At 45.2% G+C, this 25,057-nt stretch overlaps 1 protein-coding gene across 2 annotated transcripts in view; it reads left to right on the top strand.

Moving 5' to 3' along the window:
- Positions 1 to 22,572, top strand: part of LOC144498588 (fatty acyl-CoA reductase 1-like) — a 213,299-nt gene extending 190,727 nt beyond the window's left edge. For both annotated transcript variants that reach the window (XM_078219925.1, XM_078219924.1), the window contains 4 exons: positions 355 to 526; positions 5,444 to 5,573; positions 16,866 to 16,993; positions 19,799 to 22,572. In XM_078219925.1, coding sequence (XP_078076051.1) covers positions 355 to 526; positions 5,444 to 5,573; positions 16,866 to 16,993; positions 19,799 to 19,961 — 593 coding nt within the window. In that variant the 3' untranslated portion in view covers positions 19,962 to 22,572. The remainder of the gene's footprint in view (positions 1 to 354; positions 527 to 5,443; positions 5,574 to 16,865; positions 16,994 to 19,798) is intronic.
- The last annotated feature ends 2,485 nt before the right edge of the window (positions 22,573 to 25,057 follow it).

The following is a 25,057-nucleotide window of genomic DNA, read 5'->3' as shown; positions in this document are numbered from 1 at the left end:
TGTATTTACACACAAACACAACTGATTGCGGCAGAAAGAGTTATGATGGACTGAGTGGGTCTAATGTATTTAAAATTCTTTAGTTCAGTCATTGTGAGGTCACGAAGTTCTCAACAGAATCTATCAGTTATTTGTAATTTAAGTAAGCGTGGTGTGTGCTACACAAGCTGTACAATTCAGTCTGCTTATTTGAGTGGATGCACAGGATTTCTGTGCTCACCAGAGTGGACAGGAATTGAACTTCCTCCCAACTTTTGTTTTGAATAGAAAAATAAGCCTTTTACCACCTGGCAGAGTTACTAAATAAAGCAAACCGTGCAAAAAAATAACTGATTCTCTTCTTCCTCATCCTAGAATACCATGTAATTTCCACGTTTAAGAGGAACCCTCTGGATCAGGCCTTTAGAAGACCCAATGCAAATATCACATCAAACTACCTGATTAATCAGTACTGGATTGCTGTCAGTCACAAAGCCCCTGCTTTGGTTTATGATCTTTATCTGAGGCTAACAGGGCAAAAACCACGGTAAGTAGACCCTTGCAACTTTTTTTTCCTGAACGGCGGGAGCTCTCTGAATTGAAAGGGGTCTCAGTCTTTGGAAGCTCTGCCAATTATTTTTCTGCCAATATGGAATTTAGTGTTACAATGGAAAAGACACCAGTGCTTGGCAAAAGTGAAGCTTCAAAACTGCTTTGACAGGATCATATTTATTGGTATATTGATGTATTTACATTCAAACACAACTGAATCTCTCATGCTTTCTGTTTGACTATCATTAGTAATTAGAATGCATACATATTCTGTCAATGTAACGGTGATAATCAGATGAGATAATTAAAAGCCATTTGCTTCAAAATGCAGCCACTTGCTGGAAAAATATCTCAATTACAAAAGTAAATACTGGTTGCTCTCTGAACTTAATGCATTTTCTGAGGTTTATAGATATCAAATAAAAGCCACATCTGTCCTTTATCTCATGCACGTAGACACAGCTTATTAAATCACACAATCACTTTTCTTAAAAAAATAAATTTTACCCATTAGAGATTTTGCAATTTGCCAGTTGCTTTTTTTTACACTTTTGAATAATTCAATATTCCTGAATTATAATGATGGGAAATTAGCTATGGAATCACAGAAAATAGGAGCAGGAGTAGGCCATTTGGGCTTTCAATATGATCATGGCTCATCCTCCATCTCAACACCATACTCCCACGCTCTCCCATTGATGCCTTTAAAATCTAGAAATCTATCCTAATCATTTCTAATATATTCAGTGACTTGGTCTCCACAGCCTTCTGTGTTAGAGAATTCCACAGATTCACCATCCTCTGAGTGAAGACATGTCTCCTCATCTCAGTCCTAAATGGCCTACCCTGAATCTTGAGACTGTGACCCCTTGTTCTAGACCACCAGGGGAAAGAACATACCTACATACAGTCTGACCTGCCCTGGCGGAATTTTATACGTTTCATTGAGATCTCCTCCCATTCTTCTAAATTCCAGTGGATACAGGCCCAGTCGAACCAATCTCTCCTTGTACAACAATCCTTTTAGTCCAGGAATCAGTCTGGTAAACCTTCGCTGCACTCCCTCTCTGGCAAATATATCCTTTCTTAGATAAGGAGACCAAAACTGCATGCAGTATTACAGGTATGGTCTCGCTAGAGCTCTGTACAGCTGCGGTAAGACATTCTTGCTCCTGTACTCTAGTCCTCATGCAGTGAAGGTCAGCATACCATTTGCCTTCCTAGCTGCTTGCTGCACCTGAGTGCTTTCTTTCAGTGACTGATGTACTTGGACACTCAGGTTCATTTCGAAGTCAACATTTCCCAATCTATCACCATTTAAATAATACTCTACCATTCTGTTTCTCCATCCAAAGTGAATAAGCTCACATTTATCCACATTGCACTGTATCTGCCATGTATTTGTCCACCCACACAACTTGTCTAAATCACCCTGAAACTTCTTTACATCTTCCTCACCATTCACTCCCACCAAGATTTGTGCGTATAGTGTACGTTCTGAGACTGCACTATCCAAATTCAGCTCATGGAGTCACATCTCTGGGTCAACAGGTTATAGTCCAACAGGTATATTTGAAATCACAAGCTTTTGGAGAGCAGCTCATTCATCAGGTGAAGACCTGATGGACTGTAACTTGGTGTCGTGGGAGGTCATGAAGGGGTGCCATGTCAGGGGTCATGAGAGGGGACCCATTGGGAAGGCCCCAACTCCGGCAATCTGTGTCAGGGAGAGGGTGGCGAACATGCCGCTGATTGTGGGGGGGGGGAAGAGGGAATGTTCCGATGTCCATGGGGGGAGGGAGGGGGTCTCCCAGAGCTCAGAGAGATTGGGCCGACCTTCCAAAATGGCACCCGATCGTTTTGCAGCCAGGCTCACCAGTGTTTAGGCCCCGCTCCTCCCAGAAATGGTGCACAGTTCACTGCTCTCCCAAACAATGACTGAGTGTGAGACGATGGTGGTCCGCATCGCGCTAGCCTCGCTCATTATGACGCTTACGGCCAATATACTTTCTTTATAAAATAACATCTGTTGTATGTGACATTGACTGTGATAGGAAATAATGATGTGTTTAACATTTCAAAATATCTATGGCAAGGCTAGCTCTGGGAGGAAAGGTAATTTAGATGCTTACAATGAGTTTTCAATTAAATGCTCATTTGCCCTGCCATGTACCGATTTTAATACATAATTATAGAAACCGCAAATGGTGAAATAAGTGAAATGTAAAATTAATAAACGTTTAAAATGTTGAATGCTGAACTATATCAGTGAGTTGAAGTGAAGGCAATAAAATACAATAGGGACGATTCTCCCATCTCACTTTGCTGCTTTTCGAGCGCAGCGGGCTGGGAGACTCGAACGGAGGGCGTTTCACGGGCTGTCCATTGGGCGCCACGGACTCCGCGTGTCTCCCAGTGCCGCATTTCTGCTGCTGCCAGCTGCCTAATGTATTCAGCAGCTCATTTTAATGTAATTTAAATGCTATTAGCAGGCTCAGGACTGAAGTCTCCGAGCCCGCTAGCATCTCCTCCCCACCTCGCCAGGAGTGTTTCATTCCAGCGGGGTTTACAGCAGCTCCCCACCTGCTGGGGCGGGTTGGGTCTGCTGGGCGGGTCGGGGATGCTGGGGCGGGTCGGGGAATGCTGGGGCGGGTCGGGGAATGCTGGGCGGGTCGGGGAATGCTGGGGCGGGTCGGGGAATCCTGAGGCGGGTCGGGGAATGCTGGGACGGGTCGGGGATGCTGGGGCGGGTCGGGGATGCTGGGGCAGGTCGGGGATGCTGGGGCGGGTCGGGAATGCTGGGGCGGGTCGGGGAATGCTGGGGCGGGTCGGGGAATGCTGGGGCGGGTCGGGGATGCTGGGGCGGGTCGGGGGATGCTGGGGCGGGTCGGGGGATGCTGGGGCGGGTCGGGGATGCTGGGGCGGGTCGGGAATGCTGGGGCGGGTCGGGGAATGCTGGGGCGGGTCGGGGAATGCTGGGGCGGGTCGGGGAATGTTGGGGCGGGTCGGGGAATGTTGGGGCGGGTCGGGGAATGCTGGGGCGGGTCGGGGAATGCTGGGGCGGGTCGGGGAATGTTGGGGCGGGTCGGGGAATGTTGGGGCGGGTCGGGGAATGCTGGGGCGGGTCGGGGAATGCTGGGGCGGGTCGGGGAATGCTGGGGCGGGTCGGGGAATGTTGGGGCGGGTCGGGGAATGCTGGGGCGGGTCGGGGAATGTTGGCGCGGGTCGGGGAATGCTGGGGCGGGTCGGGGAATGTTGGGGCGGGTCGGGGAATGTTGGGGCGGGTCGGGGCTGCTGGGCGGGTCGGGGAATGTTGGGGCGGGTCGGGGAATGTTGGGGCGGGTCGGGGAATGTTGGGGCGGGTCGGGGAATGTTGGGGCGGGTCGGGGAATGTTGGGGCGGGTCGGGGAATGTTGGGGCGGGTCGGGGAATGTTGGGGCGGGTCGGGGAATGTTGGGGCGGGTCGGGGAATGTTGGGGCCGGTCGGGGAATGTTGGGGCGGGTCGGGGAATGTTGGGGCGGGTCGGGGAATGTTGGGGCGGGTCGGGGAATGCTGGGGCGGGTCGGGGAATGCTGGGGCGGGTCGTGGAATGGTGGGGCGGGTCGTGGAATGGTGGGGCGGGTCGGGGAATGTTGGGGCGGGTCGGGGAATGTTGGGGCGGGTCGGGGAATGTTGGGGCGGGTCGGGGCTGCTGGGCGGGTCGGGGAATGTTGGGGCGGGTTGGGGAATGTTGGGGCGGGTCGGGGAATGTTGGGGCGGGTCGGGGAATGTTGGGGCGGGTCGGGGAATGGTGGGGCGGGTCGGGGATGCTGGGGCGGGTCGGGGAATGGTGGGGCGGGTCGGGGCTGCTGGGCGGGTCGGGGAATGTTGGGGCGGGTCGGCGAATGTTGGGGCGGGTCGGCGAATGTTGGGGCGGGTCGGCGAATGTTGGGGCGGGTCGGCGAATGTTGGGGCGGGTCGGGGAATGTTGGGGCGGGTCGGCGAATGTTGGGGCGGGTCGGGGAATGGTGGGGCGGGTCGGGGATGTTGGGGCGGGTCGGGGAATGGTGGGGCGGGTCGGGGCTGCTGGGCGGGTCGGGGAATGTTGGGGCGGGTCGGGGAATGTTGGGGCGGGTCGGGGAATGTTGGGGCGGGTCGGCGAATGTTGGGGCGGGTCGGCGAATGTTGGGGCGGGTCGGGGAATGTTGGGGCGGGTCGGCGAATGGTGGGGCGGGTCGGGGATGTTGGGGCGGGTCGGGGAATGTTGGGGCGGGTCGGGGCTGCTGGGCGGGTCGGGGAATGGTGGGGCGGGTCGGGGCTGCTGGGCGGGGCGGGGAATGTTGGGGCGGGTCGGGGAATGGTGGGGCGGGTCGGGGCTGCTGGGCGGGTCGGGGAATGCTGGGGCGGGTCGGGGAATGCTGGGGCGGGTCGGGGATGCTGGGCGGGTCGGGGATGCAGGGGGGGGATCAGGAGTTCGGAGCTGCGGGGGAAGGGTGGGTGGTCATGGCTGGCCCGGGCACATTCGGGGGGAGGGGGGGGGGGGGGGAGGGGGGGCGGGGCAGCAACCTGGCCATCGGGCGTTGCATGGCTGGCGATGTCGGGGTTGCGGAGCTGGCCAATGATTGGGGCGCCGGCTGACAGGGGCCACTGTGCATGTGCCGCTCAGCGCTCTGCTGCCGGCCTCTCCAGTGGGAATAGGCCCTGCCCCCTGACTTTTGGAGTGAATCATGCCAGTGCACTCTGCAGTGTCCAGAGTGTGGGAGATTCATTTTGAAACTTCCGCTGTAAAAACCAGCGTGATTTACTCCAGTTTTTATGCAAATTTGAAAAATTCTTTGGGAGAATCGCCCCCAGTGAGCTTTCACACTGAAGCAACTCTTTAACTAATGATTACAGATGTAAGGACTGATGTAAGCGTACATGTAATTGCAGAATGATGAAGATCTTCAACAGACTTCACAAGTCCATGATGCTACTGGAGTACTTCAGCAGCAAGTCCTGGAATTGGAGTTCCGACAATATGAATATGTTGATGAGTCAACTTAGCCTTGAAGATAAGAGGGTAAGCAGCAGTCCCTGCTTAGTTTATTTATTAGTATCACAAGTAGGCTTTCATTAACACTGCAATGAAGTTACCGTGGAAATCCCCTACTCGCCACACTCCGGCGCCTGTTCGGCTACTCTGAGGGAGAATTTAGCATGGCCAATGCACCTAACCAGCAGCATTGAACTGTGGGAGGAAACCAGAGCACCCGGAGGAAACCAACGCAGACACGGGGAATGTGCAGACTCCGCACAGACAGTGACCCAAGCCAGGAATCGAACCCGGGTCCCTGGCACTGTGAGGCAGCAGTGCTAACCACTGTGCCACCGTGTCACCCGTAAGTACCTCAAATAGCAGCACCATCCAGGAAATAAGAACATAAGAAATAGGAGCAGGAGTAGGCCATGATCCCCAGTCTGTTCTCACTACATGTACGAGCATAAGGTCACAAGATATACACTAGTTGTGTATCTAGATTGCAACCCACAGTGGAGTACCAGGCCCACGAGCATATAACTCATGATATATGACCTCTGACAAAGGGTCATCCTGACTCTAATCGTTGGCTCTATTCTCCCTCCACAGATGTTGTCAAACCTGCTGAGATTTCCAAGCATTTTCTGTTTTTGTTTCAGATTCCAGCATCCACTGCCGTATTTTGCCTTTAAACATATATCTCATATTCTTCTCTGTCACACCTCTAGCAAAATCTGAGGCCCTAAAATATTCCAGGAAAATAAGCACCTTAAATAATAACATCTAACTCACTGCACCTCTGATAAGATGATGAAACAGAGTACTTCAAATAGAGGCACAAATGTAAAGGTCTAAAATATAGCATTGAACTGCGGTGCCAGGATAGCTCTGTAAAGCTATCCTGACACCGTGCGGGCGGCACGGTAGCACAGTGGTTAGCACTGCTGCTTCACAGCTCCAGGGACCTGGGTTTGATTCCCGGCTTGGGTCACTGTCTGTGTGGAGTTTGCACATTCTCCTCGTGTCTGCGTGGGTTTCCTCCAGGTGCTCCGGTTTCCTCCCACAGTCCAAAGATGTGCGGGTTAGGTTGATTGGCCATGCTAAAATTGCCCCTTAGTGTCCTGGGATGCGTAGGTTAGAGGGATTAGCGGGTAAAATATGTAGGGATATGGGTGTGGGGCCTGGGTGGGATTGTGGTCGGTGCAGACTCGATGGGCCGAATGGCCTCTTTCTGTACTGTAGGGTTTCTATGGAAAAGGTAACTTTGATATCAGGGAGGGGGAGAATATGTCACTGTGACCATTTAAAAGAAAAGCACCATTTTGAATGGAATTTTGGACTCAACTCATTTTATTATTTTCTTCTTGATCCAATCCCGAGTGAATTCATTGTCCAGGAGGTTAATGTATGCATATTTTCCGGAACAGAGCATTAGTAAAGATGTAAAAGCAAATTACTGTGGATGCTGGATTCTGAAACCAAAAGAGAAGATGCTGGAAAATCTCAGCAGGTCTGGCAGCATCTGTAAGGAGAGAAAAGAGCTGGCATTTCGAGTCCAGATGAGCTTTTATTAAAGCTAAAAGGAGTAGAAAGTGGGAGATATTTATACTGCAGGGTGAAGGAATGAAAGATGAGTCATAGCCACAGAAACCAGGGGAAAGGCTCAGAGGTGCTAATGACAATCTATAGAGAGAATAGAAGGTGTGAATGGCCAAATGGTAGAGAAGCTGAAATCAGAGGGTGAGCTGTGACAGATGAAGATGTGGGGGGAGATGGGTGGGAGAGAGTTAAAATTGAGAAAAGGGGGAGGAAAGGTAAGAAAAGGTGGGATAAAGTAGGGGGAAAGAGTGGGGGGCGGGGGAAGAGATATTTAGAAAACACAGTTCAGAGAAGCTGCATAAAGTGCTAGTCCTTAACAACACTGGCACAGCACACAGTGAATTATTCACTAAGTACTGTTGTTTGATGAAGTAGGTTACTTGAGGGATTGGAGGATGGACCAGCTCTGAGTGAACCATCCTTGGAGGCAAATCAGTACAGCAGGTGTGAAGAGCATGAAGAGCTTTTGAATGCTGGAAGATATTTTGTAACATGTTCCCACTACCTCCTGAAAATAAATTCTGTTGTTTCTATTGGCCAATGGTAGAAAGCAGAAATAGATCAATGTAATACATTTCCAGATATTGATTCATTCAGAATATGTTGGCAAGGCACACTAAATGAAATCAGCTTTGATTTTGCTGCAGAAGTGATTTGAGGTAATGGATCTGATGTCGTGAGGAAGTGTCGACATCCATCAATGTCAGCACACCTTTTATCTGATATGCGTCATTACTGAAGAGCCCTCTGTAGATCACATTTTCTTTTGATGAAGAAAGAAATTTGGCTTTATAAAAAATTAGAATGAACATTGCTACAGCTTCTAGGATGAACAGTACTGCCACAGAACTAAGCGTTTTAATGTTTTTTTTTAAGTTCATTTATTTGTGTCACGTGTGCTTACATTAACATTGCAATTAAGTTACTGTGAAAATCCCCTAGTCGCCACACTCCAACGCCCGTTCGGGTACACTGAGGGAGAATTTAGCATGGCCAATGCACCTAAGCAGCACGTCTTTTGGACTGTGGGAGAAAGCTGGAGCACCCGGATGAAACCCATGCAGACACTGGGAGAAAGTGTAAACTCCACACAGTCACCCGAGGCCGGAATTGAACCCGGGTCCCTGGCGCTTAGAGGCAGCAGTACTAACCACTGTGCCACCATACCGTCCCAACTACAAACTGTTGTAATAACCTTTAAGGGATTGCACTTCACTAGTAGGAAGCATGCCATGGGATCCAGTTTAGTTTCACTTTTGCTTTCAATAAGAGTACACAGTACACAGCTCTATAACTCGGATGTCTTCAAGCTTTATGGCCATGTACATCTGTGCACTTGTGCCTAGAGTTGATAAGTGAACCCACAATATGTTTACCCAATTCGTTATGAGTGATTGATGCTTGTATATTATAAAAGCACAACAGAAACATTACCTGATTTCTCCTAATTAACTTTCACCTTCTCCCAAACTCATTTTAGAGAGGTCTAAACTATATGAACGTACCATAGTAGGCAAGAGTAAAAGAAAGCCTGCCCTTTGAGCATGTCTTGTCCTGTTAGCCATTCCCAACAAACAACTGAATACTTAGCCGTCCACCACTTGCAAAATGCCATGTCTATTCTGTGTGTAAAAGTTGAAAAGAGCTTATGATTTAAATAATGCTGCAAAATCATCATAGTATTTCAAACAAGTGGCAAAAATAAGTCACCAATACTTAAATACTTATTTCAATATTTTCACATCTAGGAAATGTTGATAACCTTCTGTACAAGTACCATGGGTGCTATGGGAACAACACCAGCTATTGTTCTTGTGTTATTATGGGATGTGGCTGTGAGTTTCCCCAGAACACAGCATTGAATTAGGAGAGACAGAGATATCCTGATAACAACTTGCATTAATATAATGTATTTTATATAGAAAAATATCCTAGTACATTTCAGACATCTAGAAAAAAATTAGAAGAGCAGCGAACTGTGACATGTTAAATATTAGAGAGAGAGAAAATGGGACACGCAGAGACAAGTCACCTTGGATTTGTGTCACTCCAGTGATGGTGCATGTTCAGCAAAGCAGAGATGCATTTTAACAGGGAGAGACCGGCACTGTCAATAATTCTCTTACTAATGGTTGAAAACTTAATTTTAGGAGCTACTCCATCTAGTGGCTTGACCATGGACCTACAAATATCACTGCTTCTAAAGTTTGTTCCAATCCACTTCAGTACTGTTAACATTTAAAGAGAATCTGAACATCTCATTTTGATCAACTGTGTCACTAGATTTCACATTTTTAAACACAAACTTAAACAAAACAAGCATGATTACCTTAACAATATGCTTTATAACTGTTATGCACTAAGGTTTACTTCTTACTTACCCCAAGGATTTTCTGACAAGACACATCAGCCTTTAAGTTATTTATTTTTGTAGGGATCACCCATAAGTATGCTACAGGCTACTTTAACTCAGTTCAGCTCCAGCTATTCTCAGAGGTAAAGCTGTCATTTACCATCTCTTGACTGAGCAACCCCTGCTCCAGTGCCCCCTGAGCATTGGCACTTTACCCCATGGGTAGGGGCAGAGGCTGGCACTGCCAGGGTGCATATCCCCCTGACACCTGACCCTCTGGGAGGGCCCCGCGATTGCCCTCCCACTCACTCCAGTGGGATCGAGCTGCCAGCTCCCCCAGTCCAGCTACTGTAAACCCCGCTGGAGTGAAATACTCCTGGTAGGTTGGGGGGTTAGCAGGCCCGGACACTTCCGTCCTGGGCCTGCTAATGATATTTAAATTAGATTTGCATGCTCCTTCGGATGCCTAATGCAGTTCCGTGGATCTGATGGCGCCGGAAATCTGGGAGACTCGCTTGGGGCCAGACACACAGTGCGGATCACGCTAATCTGGCCCCGCTGAAATCCCCCGGCCCATTGCACTAAATAATTTGCGGGGGATGGGAGAATCCCCCCCCCCACAGTGTTACAGTCATAGTTAGAGTGTAGAAAAAGATCAGCTTAATATATGGTAGGTCCAGTCAAAAGTCTGATGGCAGCAGGGAAGAAGCTGTTCTTGAGTCAGTTGATACGTGACCTCAGACTTTTGTATCTTTTTCCTGACAGAAGAAGTTGGAAGAGAGAATGTCCGGGGTGTGTGGTGTCCTTGATTATGCTGGCTGCTTTTCTGAGGCAGCGGGAAGTGTAGACAGAGTCAATGGATGGGAGGTTTACGTGATGGACTGGGCTTTGTTCACGACCCTTTGTAGTTTATTGCGGTCTAGGACAGAGCAGGGGCCATACCAAGCTGTGATACAACCAGAAAGGATGGTTTCTATGGTGCATCTGTAAAAATTGGTGAGAATTGTAGCGGACATGCCAAATTTCCAACATGAAGGGAAGGTAGAGCCTGCAAGTGACGCCACTCCGAGGGTCGCGACAGTGACTCCCATTCCCTGCTTCGAGTTACACTTACCTGCATCCCCCTTGTCCTCTGCAGTGTCCACAGAGCGTTGGTCACCCCGTAGGGTGATGTCCTCCTGAGCGCTCACCTCCAAAATCCCCCTCAGAGGCGAGGGTGCCAGTTTCACACTTTTATAGAGCTGTTGTACATCACGCCAGCATGACGTCACTCCGGCACCCTGTGAATATTCCATGAGGGGTGAAAATCCCGCGGGAGTGTCTGATAACTGAGATGCAAATGTATTAGAAACGATTTCAGCGAGGTCTGCACCATTCTGCAATCTCACAGCATTTTGACTCCACTCTGGAAAATAGAAGCTTGGACAGTGCAGGTTCAAAGTCACCCCCCCCCCCCCCCCCACCCCACCCACCCCATCACCACCACCACCCCTTCCAGGATGTCGTAGAAGGAGCAAGAACTGAATATCTTTGGTTAGAGTTAAGAAACACCACACTACCGGGTCTATTCTATAGATCACCAAGTAGTGGGAAAGATATGGGACAGCAAAGTTGCAGGAAAATTACATTATTAAATTATATTGATAATGTGGAAATTCAATTATCCTTATATTATTAGGATAACAATATTGTAAAGGACGGAGGGAAAATAGTTTCGGATTTGGATTCAGGAGAATTTTCATGATGATTTTCAACCTGATGAGGAAGAAGACTTTGGTTAGGCTGCATTTGGAGTATTGTGTACAATTCTGGTCACCACAACTACCAGAAGGATGTTGATGCATTGGAAAGGGTGCAGAAGAGATTTACTAGGATATGGCCTGGTTTGGAGGATATGGACTTTGAAGAAAGGTTGAACAAACTTGGATTGTTTTCATTGGTGCATCAGAGGATGAGGGGGGACCTGATAGAGGTTTACAAGATTATGACAGGCTTGGATAACGTGGTTAGTCAGTCTTTTGAAGGGTTAATTACTTGGGGGCATAGGTTGAGAGTGAGAGGGGGAAAGTTTAAAAGAGATGTAAGGAGAAAGGTTTTCACATGTAGGGTGGTGAATGCCTGGAACGTGCTGCCAGAGGAGGTGGTAGAAGCAGATTCTATAACAACGTTCAACGGGTATTGGGTAGATCCATGAATAGGCAGGGAATAGAGAGATATGGACCACACAGAGGCCTAATCTAATCTCTCTATTAGATTACAGAGGCATCTGTGTTGGCACAGACTTGGTGGGCTGGAGGGCCTGTTCCTGCGCTGTACGGTTCTTTGTTCTTTGGTTCTGGTTTTAGGGATTGAGATGGGCCAAATGGATCAACTATCAGTCAGGGAACAAATAGAGAACAGTGATCATAGTCTCGGAAGGTTTCGGTTCAGTAAGAAGTCTCACAACACCAGGTTAAAGTCCAACAGGTTTATTTGGTAGCACAAGCCACAAGCTTTTGGAGCGCTGCTCCTTCATCAGGTGAGTGTGAGTCGTGTTCACAAACGGCATATGAAGACACAAACTCAATTTACAAGATAATGGTTGGAATGCAAGTCTTTACAGGTAATCAAGTCTTAAAGGTACAGGCAATGTGAGTGGAGAGAGGGTTAAGCACAGGTTAAAGAGATGTGTATTGTCTCCAGCCAGGACAGTTAGTGAGATTTTGCAAGCCCAGGCAAGTCGTGGGGGTTACAGGTAGTATGACATGAACCCAAGATCCCGGTTGAGGCCGTCCTCGTGTGTGGAATTTGTCACACTATCTACTACCCCAGTCCAACGCCGGCATCTCCACATCAGGTTTCGCTTAGCCATGGAAAAGGACAAGGAGCAATCTAAAGTAGAAGTGCGAAATGAAAGGAGGACCAATTTCAGTGGGGTCAGAATGGATCTGTCCCAGGTATATTGGATTCAAACATTGGAAGGAAAAATATAATGGAACAACGAGCTACCTTTAAAGCAGGTACTTTCGAGGTACATTCTCATGAGACAGAAAAGTACAGAAACCAAAGTTAGAGATGCCTGGATGATGAGAGAGAAGCAAGCAAGGTGGAGCAGAAAAAGGGGGCATATGACGCATCAGGTTGATAACACAAATGAGAACCAGGCTGAATATATAAAGTTCAGAGGAAAATAAATCTGAGAGGCAAAGAGAAAGCAGAAAAAGAGTCTGGCAACTAATGTACAAAGGAGTCCAAAAGTCTTCTACAAGTAGATAAACATTTTAAAAAATCATAAGAGGCAAGTGGTGAATTGTTATGAAAAAGGGGATCTATGCATGGAGGCAGAGAGGCTAAATGCATATTTTGTATCTGTCTTTCCCAAGAATTCTGCCAAAGTTATAGGAAAAGAGGAGGTAGCTTGGATACTAGATGGGTATTAATTGGTTAAAGAGGAGTTTTTAGAAAGGCTGACTGCACTTAGTCTTTTAATCTTATTGTTTATCTACTTTGGCTGTTTGTCAGACTGGAGGAAGGTCTGCAGTGCGGCACCCCGTGGATCGGTACTGGGAGCACTGTTTCTCTTGATACGTATCAATGACATTTGATTTGATTTAATTTATTATTGTCACATGTATTAGCATACAATGAAAAGCATTGTTTCTTACACACTATACAGACAAAGCATACAGTTCATAGAGAAGGAAACGAAAGAGTGCATAATATAGTGTTACAGTCATAGCTAGGGTGCAGGGAAAGTTCAACTTAATGCAAGATCAACCAAAGGATCTCCTGTGCTGTAACTTCTGTGATCCTATTAAACGCAGTACATTCAAAAATCTGATGGGAGCAGGGAAGAAGTTGTTCTTGAGTCTGTTGGTACGCGACCTCAGACTTTTGTATCTTCTTCCCAACGGAAGAAGGTGGAAGAGAGAGTGTCCAGGGTGGGTGGGGTCCCAGATTATGCTGACTGCTTTGCTGAGGCAGCGGGAAGTGTAGACAGGGTCAATAGATGGGAGACTGGTTTGCGTGATGGATTGTGCTACATTCACGACCTTTTGTAGTTTCTTGTGGTCTTGGGCAGAGCAGGAGCCATACCAAGCTGTGAAACAACCAGAAAGAATGCTTTCTGTGGTGCATCTGTAAAATTTGGTGAGAGTCGTAGCTGACATGCCAAATTTTCTTAGTCTTCTGAGGAAATAGAGGCATTGGTGGGCTTTCTTAACTATAGTGTCGGCATGGGGGGACCAGGACAGGTTGTTGGTGATCCGGACACCTAAAAACTTGAAGCTCTTGACCCTTTCTACTTCGTCCCTATTGATGTAGACAGGGGCATGTTCTCTTTTACGCTTCCTGAAATCGATGACTATCTCCTTCGTTTTGTTGACATTGAGGGAGAGATTATTGTCATCGCACCAGTTCACCAGATTCTCTATCTCATTTCTGTACTCTGTCTTGTCATTGTTTGAGATCCGACCCACTACGGTGGTGTCTTCAGCAAACTTGAAAATCGAATTGGAGGGGAATTTGGCCACACAGTCATAGGTGTATAAGGAGTATAGTAGGGAGCTGAGAACACAGCCTTGTGGGGCACCGGTGTTGAGCTTGATCGTGGAGGAGGTGTTGTTGCCTATCCTTACTGATTGTGGTCTGTGAGTTAGGAAGTTCAGCATCCAGTTACAGAGGGAGGAGCCGAGTCCCAAGCCACAGAATTTGGAGATGAGTTTCGTGGGAATCATGGTGTTGAAGGCTGAGCTGTAGTCAATAAATAGGAGTCTGACATAGGTGGCTTTGTCATCTAGGTGTTCCTGTGTTGAGTGCAGGGTCAGGGAGATGGTGTCTGCTGTGGACCTGCTGCGGTGGTAGGCAAACTGTAGTGGATCCAGGTAGTCCGGGAGGCTGGAATTGATACGTGCCATGACTAGGCTTTCGAAGCACTTCATAACGATGGATGTCAGAGCCAACGGACGATAGTCATTAAGGCACGCTGCTTGGTTTTTCTTAGGTACCGGGATGATGGTCGTCGTCTTAAAACAGATAGGGACCTCAGATTTTTGTAAAGAGAGGTTGAAGATGTCTGCAAATACCCGTGCCAGCTGATCCGCGCAGGACTTGAGTGCTCGTCCGGGTACTCTATCTGGGCTAGTCGCTTTCCGTGGGTTGACCTTCGAGAAAGTTGCTCTGACACCGGCAATGGTGACCCCAGATACAGGATCATCCAGGGCTTCTAGGGTGGAGGGCATGTTCTTGCTGACCTCTTGCTCAAAACGGGCATAGAATGCATTGAGCTCATCAGGGAGAGGTGCGTTGGACATAGACTTGCGTGTACAGAGAACAATTTCAAAAGTTGCAGATGGCACAAAGCTTAGAAGTATTGTAAACTATGAGGAGGATAGTGATAGACTTCAAGAGGACATAGACAGGCTGGTGGAATGGGCGAACGTATGACAGATTAAATTTAATGCAGAGAAATGTGAATCGGTATATTTTGGTAGGAAGAGCAAGGAGAGGCAATAAAAAATAAAGAGGATGATTTTAAAAGGAGTGCAGGAACAGAGCGGCCTGGGGGTACATGTGCACAAATCAATGAATTTGCAGGTTGAAAAAGTGGTTAGAATGGCATTCAGGATCCTGCACTTAATATTGAGAGGCACAGAGTACAAAAACAAGGACGTTTTGATGATACTTTCTAAAAACCTATTTTGGCCTCAACTAGAAGTTGAGAAGGGAAGGTTGAAAGGAGATTTAATGGAAATGTTCAAAATCATGAGGGGTCTGGACAGGAGTAAATAGAGAGAAACCGTTCCCATTGTTAGAAGGATCAAGAACCAGGGGACCCCAATTTGAGATGATTGGCAAAAAAACTAAGGGCGATAAGAAGAAGAATGTTTATATGCGATGAGTGGTTAGGATCTGGAATGCACTACTCCAGACTGTAGTGGAGGCAGTTAGAATCAGGGCTTTCAAAACAGAATTGGTTAAGCAGTTGAGAAATAAATTCCAGAGCTATGGGGAAAAGGCTGGGGAGTGGAATAAGCTGAGTTACTGTTGCAGAGAGTCGGTACGAACATGACAGACCAAAGGATCTCCTTCTGTGCTGTAACTTCTGTGATTGCTTGATGTGCAGTATCAAGTCAAAAATGTACATGGAGAACACATAATTACCAAGCTACCAAGGGACTAGTTGGTGCAGACAAGTTAAAATAATTGCACTGAAGGTGCAGTTAGATGCATGCGGGTAATTTAAACAGCGGGTATAAACAACGTTTCAGTTATATTGAAGGAAAAGATATTAAAGTACATGAAAGCCTAAAGAGAGATCCAGAGCTAAAAGAACAAGATTTTCTTAATCCGGTATTCCATTTTAAAACCCATAATGAAGATGAACATTGCATTTATTAATCTACAAAGGAATGGACATTTGCTCAATTTTTTTGAAAACTACGATTTGCCATTTGGAAATTAATTACTTTCCTTTCTAATTTCAAAGATATTGCCCCTTGAAAACCATCAGACTTATTTTTTTAAAAGAGGAAGATCTTAACCATTCCTCTTGGATTATAGGCAGCAATTGTACACATTCCTTGCAAATACTGCCCCTGCCTCATAACAAATATTGGTACGTTCTGGTTGATAGATTTTTAATATATGACAAACCAACCAGATCATTACACCCTCAAATGCTACATCAACCATCATTGCCCATCTGCAGCCCCTCTCCCATTCTGCTCATAGAGACATTCTACTCCTTTCAGATCAAGCTCACTCCTTCAACCTCTTCGCCCCCTCTTTCCCCCAATTGCTTTCACTCCTCCTTGAACAGTTGAAGGTTAATTTGGGCATTCTTTTCATGCTCAGCTCAACTCATCCTGGCACATCATTGTGCGGCCCTCCTCCCCCGCCTTCTCAGTTCATGTTGGCATTCCTCTTTCACTGCCACCCACCCCGCCAAGTTAATTCTGGCATTTCCCTGCTCCCTACATTTCAACAATGTTCTGGTACTTCCCACTTAAATTCTGTTGCTCGCTATCAGATGGAATGGTTGAGTATTGTGGGTAGGAATTCGAAAGAATGTAGCCAAGTTTAATCGCCTACGGCAACAACACAGAACTGAGATAGGACGCCCGGACCAGAATAAAGTTTGTAGCTTTTCCGTCTGTGTTGTGTAGTCATAATCAAATGTCGATATGGACGTTTTATTCTCTTAACCCAGTATCTTTTTTAGCTGCCAACTTGCAGACATTTAAATGCAAAATTCCATGAACTGGAAGTTTGAACCCAAAACTTAACAAAGATGTCAATGAATGAGATTGCATGCCTGAGAATGTACAGTCTTCCTGCACCGGGTGAATTGTGTGAGTTTTGAGTCAGGGCAACAAGGTCAACTTTTAATGCTTTTTTTGCAGGGATTCAATTTTGATGTTCGCCAGCTTCACTGGCCCGAATACATCGAAAATTACTGTATAGGAACTAAGAAATATGTGCTCAATGAAGACATGTCTGGACTTCCAGCAGCAAGACAGCACCTAAAGAAGTGAGTACAGACATCTTCACTAGCTGCTTCTCTTTTGCTTTTACATAACTTCATTGGGAGGAAAAGGAAACTTTTAGAATAAGCAACGTAAATAATAACTCGTCACCACCTCCTCCGCATTCCAGCTACCCTTTATTTCTCATGTTTGATGTAGGCATCCAGAGATCAGACCATGGGCTGGATACAGCTTCCTTCCCATGGAAAATGATTGCCTAGAAGTTTGTTTTTATAAACAAATAACAGGAATGTTAGGACAATTTTGATGTGCAGTCAGTTGATAGTAAAATATCCCTATGTTACAGCACATAACGTAGCCTCCTCCTGTTTTTTCCCTTTACACTATTCCCAAACCAGTCTATCTTACAATAATTGAAGTCTTCATTATCATGACTATCTTTTTTTGCATCTTCCTGCTATTTGCCTGCAGAATTTGTCCTCTCCCTCCTTCAGTGTGCACCCATAGCAGAATAGCTGCTGTATTTTTCCTTAATTTATATACATTTAACCCCCTCATCATACTCTTGTGCTAAAATAGTTTATTTGATCAATACTACCATGCCATTCCTATTTTTCTTCCTCTATCTTTCCGTAATACTGTGTAGCCAAGAATATTAAGTTCAAAATTTGCTCTTTCTTTGAGACAGAGTCTGTCATTGTCATAGGGAAAAATTCAGTGCTCCCCCTGTAGATGGGATGGGAGGTGTCGAGGAGGGTGAGGGGGGTATGGAGCCATAGAATGGGGTGGGAAAGTGCAGGATGGAGACCCTGTTGCCTTCCTGACTCGTCCCAAGTAAGGCTGGGGTGGGATTTGTGCCTACAGCTCACCAAGCCGACTTGCCATACTCAACTTTACACACCTCCACTCAAATTCACCTCCCCTTTTTCCAAAGGTCATTGTTACTCGAGTGCTGTTTGTCTTTCTTAAAACTCTGTGCACCTTCTCTTGTGCTTTGTTCTCATGTCCCATCCCCTGCCAATCTAGCTTTAGCCTTCCCTCACAGCACGGTTTAACCTCACTGTGTGGACATTTGTCCCAGCCCTGTTGTGGTGAAACCTGTTCATCTTGTTCAGGGCCTTCCTGCCCTGAGAACTTCCTCCAATACCAAAGGAATTTGGAGCTCTCCCTCCTTCACCAACTCTGCACCCATGCACTGGCCTATTTTAACTCATTCTTCTTACTCATCAATGTGTGGACTGGGAGTGATCCAGAGATTGCTACTTTTGAGGTGCTGATTTTTAATTGTCTCTACTTTCTTCTTACATTCAAAGTTTCAGGAAAACATGTGAATTCCTTTGTCATTGCTTCCCCCATGGACCATGACTTTCAGCTGTCCGTCTACCAACCTCAAAATGCTGTGCATTCTTCCATGGGATCCTTTCTCCTGACACCAGGGGAGCAACACAAGTCTGGTGTCTTTCAGCAACTGACAATTCAATCCTCTATCTGAAAACAAATCAGGTTTATGTTTTCAGTGTAGACGTTTTGCCAGAACTGAGACCCAGGCCATGAAGAGAAATGTTAAGTGGAGGTTTAGTGCAAATGGGAATGCAGGCTGCTTTCTCACTGGGGTAGAAGGTTTATCTGCCAGTGAATGGTGTAGCAGGACACAAAGTGGTAACTTAAAGGAGTGTAATGAAACTTTGATAGTGTATTTAAAAATATTGTTCTTAAGGAAAAAAGAATCCTTGGTTGTATTGCCTCAGGTCCCACCTTACAATGGACCTCACGCATGTTACATGCGGTGAAGGCATCTCCAGGGACTGACCTGTTTGAAAGAAGTACATCAGCTATAAGAAGAGGGTGTAGATAGCAAAATTTGTGGCTGTCAAACTATATCCACTAAAATAATAAAAATATTTAGTTCTGTGAATCGTGGATGATTTACAAAATGGAAACAGGTGAGTGTGCAAGTACTAAGACATATTATTTACTGCTCGACGCAGTGTTACCCGGCTTTAAACTTAAATCTCTTTCCAGGCACTTAGTTTAGTATAACAAACCAAAGGACAGGAGTCAATTCAAATTCACTTAAACAAACTCTCATTTATTTAACACTTTGGGTATAAAACTCAAACTCACAACAGTTGCCGCACCTCAACTCTCGCACCTCAACTCAACTCTCGCACCTCAACTCAACTCTCGCACCTCAACTCAACTCTCGCACCTCAACTCTTTAACTGAAAATGAATACCGTCCGGTTTAGAATGAGCTGGCCAGGTCCATTCCCATTGTAGGTTCTTCCACATAGTTCTTTGCATTCTCTGAAGATGTTCCTTCAGGGCACACTTGTGATGGTGGGTCTCGACTTATCACAGAAAACAAAAGGCTGAAACACACCTTTTATCCCCAAACTGTCCCAATCTTCCAGAAAGTTCTCTGACACTCAGCCAATGATGAAACCAGAAACCAATCACAATGTTCGATCATGGCCATGGAGTTACTCATAAACAACTCCTAAATGTTTATACCAAACTACATGTAAATTATATAGCCTCACCATATATGGTAACAGTGGCACTGATATGTCTAGCGGAGTAAAACAACTATCCTTATTTGGCCACCACAGGAAGTGTCAGGTCACAGCTCACAGGATAGGTTGCGACTTGCAGCAACTTTCTAACTAGCATCTGTGTTTAATTAGATCTTGACCAAAGTTTCCAGCATTCTTAACCCTCATTGTAACAATTGCTCTTAAAGTTAATATTGTTGTTGTTATTGTAATTGTAATCACTGTTGTAGTTGGCCCTCCGGCCACAACAGAATGAAAAGGTATATTGACCTCTGAAATCTTTCTGTTCTTGCAGGCTACGAAACATCCGCTATGCCTTCAACACTATCCTCCTCGTCGTCATCTGGCGTGTTTTTATTGCTCGATCACAAATGGCTCGCCACATCTGGTACTTTGTGGTGAGCCTGTGTTACAAATTCCTGTCCTACTTCAGGGCATCCAGTACTATCCGGCACTGAGGTCTGCCCCACGTGGCACGCTGCAAATTGAAGAACCTCAATTTGCTCCAAACAACAAGCAATCCTTTAGGAATATCCCCGTCCCAGAAAGGCCACAAGACTTCCCAAGCCACTGTAAAGAAAATAATATGACTGCATTCCAACGTAACCAAACTACACACTGCCAATGTTATAATAAAGAACAATAATGTTTTCACACCGAGCTCATGCTGGTGTGATCCTCTGGTTTTCTAACATTTACCACCTTCTTCAGATTGACAGCATAAACAGTTTTTCAATGTCTGTATTTCTACACACTTGCAATATCCTGGCTTGACTTTACAGGTAATTGCTGGAATGGATTGTCAAGTACAAAAAAATGTCTCTTCTGCACCGTTACATTTTGGATGCAGGGCCTTATTCACAAGAGGAACCTGCACAGTGTATAGAACTAGTAGTCCCACTGCATTCGAGACTGGTATTGCATTCAGTTATCTTTGTGAATAGGGCTTGGGGCCCATTGTACAGTTAATGTAATAGGAAAGTCACTTTCCAGCAATAACACAGTAACATTCTACTTCTTGGTGCTAAAACGGCAAAGAAAGCTTAACAAACATTACTAGGTGTTTTACACTTGACCAAAATTTCTGAATTTGTTGCTAATATTTGCAGAAAGTCACCATTTCCCTCTTCCCATGTTTGCCAACAACTACCAACTGGAGACCTTGGCAGCAACATACCACATTTTTATGACAACAGAATAAAAATAACTGATATGTGAAACTCATTCTGTTCTGTTTTGTGCCTAATCTGGAATCATTATAGAAAGGTGTTCAACATTTGGTCACGAGCTAAGGCCTTTCCTGCGAAAATAGAGACAAAATGTTTGTTGTGTGACAATCTTTGTAGAGACCAATAACCTTTAAAAAGAAATTTGAACTTCCCGTTAATAGCCGAAAGAATGACACAACAAGATTTGATGTTTTAGGACACTTACTGTAACATATTAAAAGGACTATTGACTCAACTTGCACTTTTTAAAATAGAGCAGAACTTTTAACATAATCATAAAAAGCCAATCATCAGGTATATGTTACACTGTCCTTTAAGCAGACATTCAATTCTCTGAGAATCAGACAAAAATTGCTCTGAACTCTTGAGGGTTTACTTCTGATCTTTCTTTTCCCCTAGCCTGGAAAGTTTTAAATCCGGAACTGTCTTTCACAGTCCAGGTTTCCCTGGAGACTTCTCACTCTGGCTAAATCTGGGTAAATCTCCCAGCCTCGTTTTAACACCTCATGAATTTGGTCTGTCCATTCCAAGCACGAGCTCCTGCCTGCATTTCTAAGCAGTGAACCAAAAAGACTTTTGGCCTCTCGCTGCCCTTTCTGTCACGTGGACCCTAGCAGACTAACCTACCTGGGATAATCAGTGATATTTCAGGAAAGCTTATAATCTGATATCACAATGGCTTCCATTGTACCCTTCCCATCTCAAAGCCCACCACTGGGCAATGTGAATCACATGGGCCTTGTATCCAGGTAGAAATGATTATCTATCCTTGAGACCATAACTCTCAATTTGATAGTTTATGAACAGTTTAAAACACAACTGTTTATAACCCCACATTCCTAATACATTTCTGGCACTTTGGAGAATGAGTCCACCACATGTTAGCCCCAGGGGCTACTGCCATTGTCTCCAAATATAAACATTTTGCACCATCTTCCCAGTAAAACAATCTGGTCCTCCCTTAATCTCTAGCAATCAAACCACCCAGCTTTGCTGTCAGGCAAAGTCGAGAACAGGTCGCATGACCCTCTTTATTTTACCTTAAGCTAAAAATGACATCCCAAAACATAATCTTATAAATCTCATAATTGCAACACATGGAGAGCAGCTGGAAATCAGCACCAGATGTGGTAATGTTATTGCTTCCAACACAAATGGTAAAAGATTAAATACTACGTTTGATATTTGTAAGAATAATATTGATTTACCTTTATTATGGACAGGCTTTGCTTGTCTAGTGTGCCTTATTAGCAGTATGAGAGGTTCTAAAGTGAACTATGGTAAACTCAGTTGACTGCATGCCAGAGGCACAGACAGTCACTTTATTTTAAGAAAGAGGAGGCAAGAGAAATTGTCATAAAAATTCCTGGGAGAAATGGCCCACATGTACTTCTGCTACACGCAGTCAATTCCTCTAGAGACAAATGCATGGCAATTAATTGTGGTGGAAGATGATGCAAGTCACCAATTAAGTATTCATAAGATTGCGTAGTGCAGCCAATAAAACATAATTTGCACACATTTTTCATGCTTTACTGAGCGAACATTAATAAGGTTAACTATGTTTTGCCCATAACTTTGCTCGAGGAAAGGGTTGTTCTAGTATACTTACAGTAGGATGTGAGGATCGTTTAATAATACCGCTGGATTTCATATGTTGAAGTGTAAGATTTCTACGTTCTCAGTACATTACCAGGTAGTAGTCTTACTTGTGCCATTTTTCCTGAATGATGTCAAACATACTGCAAATTATGCTGCAAACCAAGTTATTTCAGTGACCTCAAAACCTCCTGACTGAGTGCCAAAGTCTAATGAAAAAAACAGAATAAAATAATTTTTTTATCAGAATTAATTGTTATGACCTCTCAGTCGCCCACATTGCGTGATTGCCCTCTTCGGATCCGACTGATTCTACTTATGTTATAAAGTGACTTCATCTGATTGGAGATCAGCTACTGAAGCTCAGGCAAATCTGGCCATTGTCCCAGTAGAAGCATGTTTCGAGGCAAAGTTACATATAGGTTAGCAGTGTCTGCGGGGGGGGGCAATTGGTTCAAATCAAAATTGGCCACTCATAATTCAGAAGTTTCAAGAATATGCCAGCTAACCCAGGGGTGCTTGATCATTACAAGTCATGCAAAAAAAAAAGCGAGGGAGTGAAAAATCAGATAATTTATTACTTTTTCACTGTCTCAAAGGAGTTGGAGTTTGTTTTTTGTGCGAGTTGGGGGGGGGAAAGATTTCAGCTTCTTTTTTGTTTTAGAGGAGCATTTAGTGGTTGCTTTAAGGAGTGCGTGTGAGACTACTCAATGTCCAGGACTATTAGGTAGAAGTCACACTGTCCAGACTCCTCCCTTTTCCACCCGCAGTTCTGTGCTTATTTAAACCATTTTACGCTGATGTTTCAGAGAGGTGAGTGGTTTGCTCTCTGACATGTCAGCCTAAATACGGCAACAGCTGGGCCTTTATGACAACAGGGTGACAAAATGCCCCCAGTTTTCCTCCGATGCCCTTTTGGAGTGGCATGGTGGCACAGAGGTTAGCACACCTGCCTCACAGTGCCAGGAACTCGGGTTCAATGACTGTGTGGAGTTTGTATATTCTCTCCGTGTCTGTGTGGGGTTTCCTCCGGGTGCTCTGGTTTCCTCCCACAGTCCAAAGATATGCGGGTCAGGTTGATTGGCCATGTTAAATTGACCCTAGTGTCAGGGGGATTAGCAGGGTAAATAGTTGGGGCTACGGGAATAGGGACTGGGTGGGACTGTGGTCAGTGCAGACTCAATGGGCCGAATGGCCTCTTTCTGTACTGTAGGGATTCTATGATTCTTTTATCATGGGTTCCGTTAAATTTCTCCCCCGCTGATCTGAAATTGCTTTAAAATTTTAAGCACTATTGCAGATTTGGGGATTCCATTGCAGAACTGCATCCCTGCAATTCGTGATTATCAGACAAAATTTAACACAGAGCCACAGAGGTCTTAAGGAGTATTTTAAAGCGGCAGAGAAAGGTGGAGAAATTTAGGGATGAAATTCCATAGCTTAAAGCCTAAACAGCTGAAAGCATGATTGCCATTGGCAAAGGAAATCGGGGATAGACAAGTGAAAAGAAGGAACGGAGGAAAAAAGCGTGGAACGTGGTTAGTCGGAAACCAATTGGGGACTGGTGAATGGTTTGATTGAGAGGGAATCACATCTCTATTACAAGTGTAGGGATCAATATCTTGGTTCCAACCCCACAACAAAACTTAAAGGAAAGCATCAACCCTTCCAATAAGTCCAACAATCGTATTACACTTAAACCTTAGCCAGAAATTTCCCGTCCCACCTGGCACGGGAATCATAGGGGTGGGATTTGGCAGACTATTTGAAGGTCTGTTGCACTCAGGCAGAAATTTCCGGTCTTGGGGCGCAGGAGGCCAGAAAATCCCCCCCCCACCCCCCCACCTTAGAATTGCTAGAAGACTGAATCAGCGAATGCAGAATCCACCACAAGTTTTCTTCCTTGCCTTTTAGAGCTTTCTATTTATCTTATAAATTACATTTTTAAAATTGGATTTTCCTAGTTCCCTTTGGAGTCTTTCAGGGAATGCTTCATGAATTCTCTGCACTGCACAGTACCCTTGTGATTCAATTATTTAATTGGAGAATGGTTGAGTAAAATATATCTGATACTGTGTCTTCACTTTTCCACCTACATGCATGCACAGAAAACCCCGAATATTGTAGCAACAATGTCACAGCATCAAGGAGAACATTGGTGAATAAACAGCAAGGCTAATTTGTTAAGAAATTCCCTTAGGAAGTAACCATTAAGGCTGAAATCCCGGAGTGCTACAGGTAGGGTATAGTTTAGCATGTTTGTATTCAATTGATTTGGGCAGTATTTTAATAATATCATTAACCTGTTTAAAATAACTAGGTTAATGACTGCTAAAATAGTCCAAAGAGGAACTTGATGTAAACCTGTGGCCAATGAGTTAAAAGTAGTGCACAGGAAAATTTCAACTCCTTGAGCCAATATTCCCAAGTGACATTTCCTCCAAACTCATCTGTATGATTATTAAAATTCTTAGTGTCAGTTCTCCACTCAAGTTATAGCAACTCTCAGCCTGACCATAAATTTACAGAATGGAGGTATAAATAGCAAATGAATTTTCACATGGATAAGGATGAGGCATGACACTTTGGTAGGAAGAATAAGGAGGCTGCCTCTGGCTCGGATACAGTCTTAATGGGGCAGAGATGCAAAAGGATCGAAGGCACAGATAATTAAATCACTAGAAGTAGCAACGTAGGTTAACAAAGCCCTTTACAAAGTAAACAAA

This window comes from Mustelus asterias, chromosome 9 (genome assembly GCF_964213995.1).
Source record: "Mustelus asterias chromosome 9, sMusAst1.hap1.1, whole genome shotgun sequence".
Taxonomy (NCBI): Eukaryota; Metazoa; Chordata; class Chondrichthyes; order Carcharhiniformes; family Triakidae; genus Mustelus; species Mustelus asterias.
This window is presented reverse-complemented; position numbering and strand designations above follow the sequence as displayed.